This window comes from Astyanax mexicanus, chromosome 12 (assembly GCF_023375975.1).
Source record: "Astyanax mexicanus isolate ESR-SI-001 chromosome 12, AstMex3_surface, whole genome shotgun sequence".
Classification (NCBI taxonomy): Eukaryota; Metazoa; Chordata; class Actinopteri; order Characiformes; family Acestrorhamphidae; genus Astyanax; species Astyanax mexicanus.
In genome coordinates, this window is record NC_064419.1 from 47,559,610 (window position 1) to 47,568,456 (window position 8,847).

Below are 8,847 nucleotides of genomic sequence, written 5' to 3' on the forward strand. Positions count from 1 at the left end.
CAAAAATTATTACTTATTATTACAAGGAAAATTATTTATTATTTAAAAAACAATGACTTATCTCAAATACAAAAACTTATTATCTCAAATTAATGACTTATTATCTCAAAAATAATGACTTATTATCTTTAAAATAATGTCTAATTTATTTTTTGTGTAATTTCAATACTTGTAAATGTAAATTTAAATAAAAAACAATAATTTACAACTGTACCAGAAAAAGACTTTTATTTTGCCTGTTGTTTGTTGGGTGTGAGCGCAGCCGCAGTGAGGGCGCATGCGCACAAGCGCGTGTTTATGGCTGATTCTGCTGGTCAGGGTGATGTTGCGAGTTTTGTACAGGGTTCTTTACGGAGTTAACAGCAGGTCTGGGGTCAGTTCTGTACAGCGGACCGGTACCAGAACTCTCAGCAGCGCTATGGGCAGTTTAACCCCGGAGAACCGCTCTATTCACTCCGACAACATCACTGAGGTTCATCTGATCCCCATAGAGCTGCTCATCAGACCCATCCCTCCGGTTCTGGACCAGAATAAAGTACAGAGCCTCATGCAGACCATACAGGTAAACTTTTAAACTCTTATTTAATTCAACATTTTAAACAGTTTCAGAGGGACACTTTTAGTAAATGACTTATCCAGAACAATCAGTTAAGCTTTATATGAGCTCTAATGAGCTTAAATTATTATTTATTTAGAAAATGCAGCTAATAAATATTAATATAAATAAACTGTTTTGAAATGGAGAGTACTGTACTGAGTACTGTAGTTCAGCTAATTATGGGCCGGTATCTAAAGTTTATTCATAAATTCAGGCTGTTTAATATATAAGAGCAGGTAAATATTTTTTTGGGAGCACGTTGTCTTGTTAGTAAGCCCAATTGCTCACTTTCTTACTTTCTTAATTGATTAATTGATTAATTGCTTTTTTAGTGAAGATTTGCTTGTTGTTTTCACTCACCGTCGGACTTCTCTGACTTACTTCCTGTAACGCTCTGCCCCTCCCACCTTAGCAATCTCAGACCAATCAAAACTGTTGTTACATGTTAAAACGTTTTTCTACTGTTATTATTATTAAGTAAATTGCTATGCTAAGTCATTATTTTGAGGTATAACAAATGCACATCTCAATATAACAACTTCCTATCTCAAAATAACGACTTCCTATCCCAAATTATCAACTTAATATTGACTTAATATCTCAAATGAACAAATTCCTTTCTCAAAATAACAACTTAGCATCTCAAAATAACAACTTCCTGTTTCAAATTATTGATGTATTGTCTCAAAATAACAAGTTCCTTTCTCAAAATAACAACTTATTAAATCAAAATAACAACTTCCTATATAAAAAGATTGACTTGGTGTCTTAAAATTACAACTTCTTAACTCAAATTAGCTATTTGTATCTAAAAATAACAACTTCCGGTCACAAAATAACAACTAAGTATCTCAAAACATTGACTTGGAATTGGGTCGGAATTTTTTAGCACCTTTTAACACTTTTTAAAAACTTGTATGGGTTAAATGAAAGCAATTACAAAACTAAAAGAAAAGTTTAAAACTATAATTTATCATTTTGATTTATATATATATTCAGTGTATTCCTAAGTATGACCAAGCTTGACCATAAGACCACTGCAGTTAAACAGCAGGACCATCAACAGCAAGCTTTTGATTTTATTGAGCCATGAGGTCATAATGCTGGTCTATTTCAGCTGCTAAAACACCTGTAGCAGGTATCTAGTCAGTGTTCCTGATGGCTGCTCTTCAGGTGTGCTGTGAGCTCCCACAGAACAAGAGAACCATTGTATTTCTCTAACAGGGAAGCTGATATTATTATACTGTGGTTTGTAGATTTACCTCACGTTTACATCCACGTTTCCACAGAAGACGTCTGATACCGGCATCGTTCCTCCCATAGACGTGCTGTGGATCACAGGAGAGCAGGGAGGGAACTACTACTACTCGTTCGGTGGCTGCCACAGATTCGCTGCTTATCAGAGGCTGCAGATGAAGACCATCCCCGCCAAGATCATCAAATCCAGCATCTCAGACCTGCGCACCTACCTGGGAGCTTCCACACCTGACCTGCAGTGACCAGAGGACTCCAGACTCAAAATTTTAGTTTAAAAATGGAGAACGGACTCAGCTCAGGGGTTCACAGACTTTTGCAACTTGTGACCGATTTAACCCAGCTCGAAAGGTTACACCACCCACCCTCACAATTTAATGGACCATCTATATTAATATATATTTAGAAAATACAGGAATAATTTTATATTATTATATTATAATATATAATAAAAAATAATAGTTGTCGTGCCAAATTTGGCCCGCGTGCCAAAAACTGCTACCCATGGGGACCGAAAAAAATTAATTTATGGACCAATAAATAGGACACTGGCCAATTAATGTGAGTTGCCTTTTAAATTCCTGTACATGCTCCCTTTTTGTGTATGAGTACAGCTCTAAAAAAAAAAAATATCCAAAAGCATGCAGGATTTTTTTTTTTTTGCATTATATCTCATTTTCTGTAAATTAATACTCTAAATTACAATATTTTTATTTGAAATTTGGGAGAAATATTGTCTGTAGCTTTTAAAATAAAACCAAAATTTAAATTAAAATTAAGAGAGCAGTTCAGTTTCTGAATCAGTTTCTCTGATTTTGTTATTTATAGGTTTATGTTTGAGTAAAATGAACATTGTTGTTTTATTCTATAAACTACAGACAACATTTCTCCCAAATTTCAAATAAAAATATTCTCATTTAGAGCAATTATTTTTAAGGTTTAAGAGTCAGAAATCAATATTTGGTGGAATAACCAGTTTTCATGCATCTTTGCATGTTCTCCTCCACCAGTCTTACACACTGCTTTTGGATAACTCCTTGCCACTTCAAGCAGTTCTCTTGATTATATTCCAGAGGTTTTGAATTTGGTAAAATCAAAGAAACTCATAATTTTTAAGTGGTTTCTTATTTTGTTCCAGAGCTTTAGACTTTCCACATGTTAGTGTACTGCAAGTATTCGCCACAAGGTGGTATTGTTGCTCTATTAAGGCTGAATTCATAAAGTTTCATATGCCCTTAGACCACATTGATTGTAATATTTTTACATGATTTTTTTTTTTATTTCAAAATAAAGCTCTTCTTTTAACAGTAATTGTATTCAGCATTATTGAAAAGTCATTTAGTAGCAGATCCGGGTACTGAATGTCCCAGACTGGGGGTTGTTCTGGTTCTAATGTCCAAAACCACACATTATTATTTTTTCTTCCTGTCTGATGCTTGTCCAGATTCCCTGGCCACAGTCTGGTTGTTCAGACCACAGTTTGTCCAATAGCACGTGTTAATCTGGCAGACTTGATGCCTCACAGCCTGCTGAGCCCATGCAGTTCAGGGACTTCCATTTATTTCAGGGTGTTTTCACCCAATAATAATCACACGACCCATGTTCTCTTCTGCAGTTAAAGGTCTTTCTGTCATTAGATCCACAAATTTAAAGGATCATTAAGAAATATATTTTCTTTAGTAACTAATAACATGATCAGGATGTCCCATTTCCATATCCCAGGTTGCCAGGTATAGAAAACAACAGCGAGCAAACAGGGCAAGCTGGCAATTTTTCTGCTGAACAGGTAATCACTGAGCTTCAGCAAGGTTTACTAACCATAGCTAGGTAATTTACCCCCACCACTAGGGTATTCTACATTGAAATATATATCGTGTGAGCTTCGTGTCTGGGGAGATAACTCTATTCTCTAAAATACAGAGTTACTATATTCACTAATACCACTTTACTACAACTTTACTACTGTACACAACACAAGCCTTATGTTCACCATGACCAGAAGAAGCTCCGCCCACTTCTCTACTACAATACAGAGTTACTATATTCACTAATACCACTTTACTACAACTTTACTACTGTACACAACACAAGCCTTATGTTCACCATGACCAGAAGAAGCTCCGCCCACTTCTCTACTACAATACAGAGTTACTATATTCACTAATATCACTTTACTACAACTTTACTACTGTACACAACACAAGCCTCATGTTCACCATGTCCTTCCATAAGCTCCGCCCACTTCTCTGGGAACCAGTGCAAATATTAAAGACACCAAAGAATGGAAAATGTGTTTGTTCACCTTAAGATAGGAAGAATTGTAGGAATGGCTGAACAGTATATTAATAAATGTAAAAGTAAAAAACATAAAATAACAATAATATAATGTAATATAATTTATATAGGTATACTGTATGTATTGAAGGTTTTATTGAACTGTATTGGAATTAAAGTTAGGAATCATGGAATGGTGAAACACTGCATACTTGTGAGACTGTAAAAGTCAGCCAGTATTATTCCTCTATGCTTGTTAATCAGAGCAGGATATGTTTGGGGTCATGTGTCATGAGAACCAGACCATATTGTGGACCGGACCAAAAAAAATGGTGGTAGCAGTTCTGATGATGTGAGGAGACTATATATAGGCAGGTCTGTAAACCGGGCCTCAAATTCCCAGACTGCTGTTGGACTGCAGATGACAGGAGCTATAGATGGATTTATTTGGTGGTGGTTTATCTGGTGTTTGTGATGTTGCTGTTCAGATCTGCAGGACACACAGTGCTGTTGGTGTTTTTCCTGGAAGTCTATGTTCATTTGAGTCATTTTAGGATTTTTTTCTATGTAAAATAGCCTCTTAGTCCATGACCATGTAAAAGTCGTGACTCTGGTGTTCCAGCATATTTCAGGACTATGTTCATTATGACTCTGGTCTTTATTTTGTTATTCTTGCAGCAACTTATGAACTTGAACTAACAAGGTGCATGCATATTTTTTTTAACATATATTTATCTTTTAACCCCCCTCCTTAGGCCTGTCACGATAAGATGTTTTTTGTGGATGATATATTGTCCCAGAAATTATTGCAATACACGATATTTTTGTCATTTTAAGACTATTAAATGGCACTGACATAATGAGAACAGAATAGCATAAAAAAGCAATTAAAATTACATTTTTTAAAAGCAAAAAAAAAAAAATTATTACGATTAGTTTTGGAATTATATACTTATTTATTCACCTACTTTAGTTCACACTGTGTGTATGTTATGGAGTCACAGGTATTAACGCATGACTGGCTAAAATGCTATTCACTGCTATATATGTGAACAAACATACAAATAAACACAACAGACAAAATATCACGATTATCAAAAATTATTGAGGTATATATATTGAATATACATATTCATTTATTGCATTTATTGCAATTATTGTGACAGGCCTACCCCTCCTACATATATACAGCTCTAAAAAAAATATTAGACCACTTAAAAATGATGAGTTTCTTTGATTTTACCAAATTGAAAACCTCTGGAATATAATCAAGAGGAAGATGGATGATCACAAGCCATCAAACCACCAAACTGAACTGCTTGAATTTTTGCACCAGGAGTAAAGCAGCATAAAGTTATCCAAAAGCAGTGTGTAAGACTGGTGGAGGAGAACACGCATGGATGCAAGATGCATAAAAAACTGTAATAAAAAACAGGGATATTCCACAAAATCAGAGAAATTGATTCAGAAACTGAAGTGCTCTCTTCATTTTTTTCCATTTCATCGTTGTCCAATGAAAAACAAGTATCTCCATTTTTGTTGATTTGAAGTTTACTACACAATTTGAACAGACACATTGTCCCTTACATTTTATCAAATTTCTTGATGAACGGACCAATAGAAATACTTAAAAATTACCTAAAAATAAACTCTTTTTACACTGACTTCCATAGAACGTTTAAAAGTTGTTGTTTTTTCTTTCTGCTGTAAAGTTGCTGTTTTGGAGATACTTGTTTTTAATAGGACAGGGAAGATAGCTGCAAGCCATAATCAACAGTAAAAGAAATAAACTCTTAAAATAGATCACTCTGTGTGTTTAATACATCTATATAATATATGAGTTTTGAACTGAATTACTGAAATAAAGTAACTTTTCAATGATATTATAATTTTTGGTATGCACTAATATAAGTCATGTGACTATAAGCTAATGAAAGAACTCTGCTCTTATCTTTGGGGTTTTGGGCGGGGTCTCCTGCATTAAATGTGGATGTAGAATATAGATTTCTGTATAATATAGAGTCACTAGGCTTTGTTCACATGGGCAACTCTAGCCAGACACCGCCGCTCACCATCATTACCCCCTACTGCACTGTGTCTACTGTCCACAGTGAGAGCTTTTATTCACTAATGGAGAAAACATGGAACACTGGTGAACCTTCTTAGGAGTGACTAGTTAACCAAAATTACTCCAAAAGGGCATGAACAACTCATCCAGGAGGTCATAAAGGCCCATTCAAATTGGCCAAAAAACATCATGACAAAGACAAAGGTCGAACTTTTGTGTCCCGGATGGTGTCCCGTTACAGTGTGTGATGTAAAACTAGCACATCATTTCTGAAAGAAAGAAATAATATACGGAATGTAAAACATGTTGGTGGTAGTATGATGGTCTGGGGCTGTTTTGCTACATTCTCCTCTTTACCAGAAACTATAAAAATACTTTTGTAGAGTGTATTTATATAATTATGTTTTCACAGCACTGTATATACAGCAATTGTGTGAGCGTATATGTGTGTGTGTATGCGTGTGTGTATTCATGTCCACTCTGGTACCTGAGTGATGATATCTGTGAGTGTTTTTGGTAAATAAAATTACAGTAATTTTATACATTTAAATTTGTTTAACCCTTGTGTGGTGTTCATATTTTTGTTACTCGTTTACTTTGTTACTTGTATTTAATTCAGCAAAATTAAGCAATTTTACATTAAAATGCTTTACACATGCTTGCTTCACCTAAATTGCAAGCAATATAAACAGCTTACATGGTTAATATTTGCCCTTTACCTTTCTTATGTTACATTTCTTTTAAAAAGTGCTACTCTTTTTTTATTAGTTTTTTAATAAAATGTAAAAGAAAATGAATTAAACTCAGCACGACCAGATTCTGCAACAGCTTCTACCCCCAAGCCATCAGACTCCTCAACTGCAGAGACTGAACTGATGGTTTTTTTGTACATGCACACACACTCTTACCCCACTTACCCCAGAAAATGGAAAGCACTTAAAACCCTACTACCTCACTGGACTCTATTGCACACTGTGTAATAGAGTAATTACTACCTCACTGGTCTTTTTTGCACACTTTTTGCACACTGCATAATTTGCACACTGTCTTGTTATTTATTATTCTTTGTCTGTATTGTGTTGTATTGTCTGTCTGCACTTTTGTACTGTTGCACTATTGTTCTGTCTACACTGTGTTTATGTGCACCATGGTCCCTGGAGGAACGTTTTTTCGTTTCACTGTGTACTCTGTATATAGCTGAAATGACAATAAAAACCACTTTGACTTTTGACTTTGACTCAAGATATGAGTAGAAAATTTGTTAAGGGGGGGGGGGGGGGGGGGGTTGTACAGTGTGTGTTTATCGAAAATGTGTTTTGATATATGTTTCTCACAAAGAAATAAGCCAATGGCAATGAGTTTAAGTTAGAAAAAATATTTTTTTAGTATCATTTGATGAAAAATGAAAACGGGTCCCGAACACCACACAAGGGTTAAAAATGTAATTTATCATTGAGAAACGGATTGAACTGTAAAGAAAGAGCTGATGTGTGGAAGCAGCTGATCTGTGACTGGTGTATAGCTGTTCTCTGAGTGTGTGTGTGTGTGTGTGTGTGTGTGTGTGTGTTTAGGGTGGGCATGTGGCAGTAAAACTTTAAGTTTTTAAAGCAGTGTGAACCAATCACTCACACCCACAGTCTGAACCACTGCTGACCCCTTACCCTCACACTTAAACCTGTTTCTAATGACACACACACACACACACACAGACCGGGTGTATCCAATAAACTCTCAGGTGTGTGTGTGTGTGAGTGTGTGTTTGATGTCGGGTGAGCTGAAGATGAGCACATGCGGAAGGAATCTTTTCCACAGCTGAAGACTCTTCCTCTTAACCTTTGGTCAGAGAGCTCTTTAGTTATAATCCAATAACAGAAAGAATAAAGAGATATCCCTAATTATTATATACAGGGGCTGGACAATGAAACTGAAACACCTGTCATCATTTTAGTGTGGGATTTTAGGTTTCATGTCTAAATTGGAGCAGCCTGGTGTTCAATCTTCATTAATTGCACATTGCACCAGTAAGAGCAGAGTGTGAAGGTTCAATTAGCAGGGTAAGAGCACAGTTCTGCTCTAAATATTACAATGCACACAACATTATGGGTGACATACCAGAGTTCAAAAGAGGACAAATTGTTGGTGCACGTCTTGCTGGAGCATCTGTGACCAAGACAGCAAGTCTTTATGATGCATCAAGAGCCACGGTATCCAGGGAAATTTCAGCATACCACCAAGAAGGACCAACCACATCCAACAGGATTAACTGTGGACGCTGTGGATGTTCAGGTGCTAACCCGGATTGTATCCAAAAAACATAAAACCACGGCTGGTCAAATCACGCAGAATTCAATGTGCATCTCAACTCTCCTGTTTCCACCAGAACTGTCCGCCACCACAATCAATTATTGTGCTCTAAAACCAGGTGTTTCAGTTTCATTGTTCAACCCCTGTATGCAATCACAACAGCATGATAACATAAGCGTAGTAAATGTGATTTATAGTAACATTCTCATTCAGTATGTTATGAATGTTTTTTTTATAAATATTGTTATATTATAGATTTGTAATTGCATGCTCAAGTGCAGTCACCACAAAGACCATCAAATACATGTGATATAATAATGAAACTGGCACTCATCAGGAACGCCCTAGG

The 8,847-nt window shown here is 35.8% G+C and overlaps 1 protein-coding gene across 2 annotated transcripts; it reads left to right on the forward strand.

Annotated features, from left to right (window-relative positions):
- Positions 1–271: 271 nt before the first annotated feature.
- Positions 272–2,375, forward strand: srxn1 (sulfiredoxin 1 homolog (S. cerevisiae)). Of its 2 annotated transcripts, none has more exons than XM_007231684.4 (2): positions 272–562; positions 1,888–2,375. In XM_007231684.4, the coding sequence occupies exons 1-2, from the start codon at positions 278–280 to the stop codon at positions 2,095–2,097; spliced, it is 495 nt and encodes a 164-aa protein (XP_007231746.3). In that variant the 5' UTR covers positions 272–277; the 3' UTR covers positions 2,098–2,375. The 2 variants fall into 2 exon arrangements, with proteins under 2 accessions (XP_007231746.3, XP_007231747.3); XM_007231685.4 differs by having other exon boundaries at positions 1,891–2,375.
- The last annotated feature ends 6,472 nt before the right edge of the window (positions 2,376–8,847 follow it).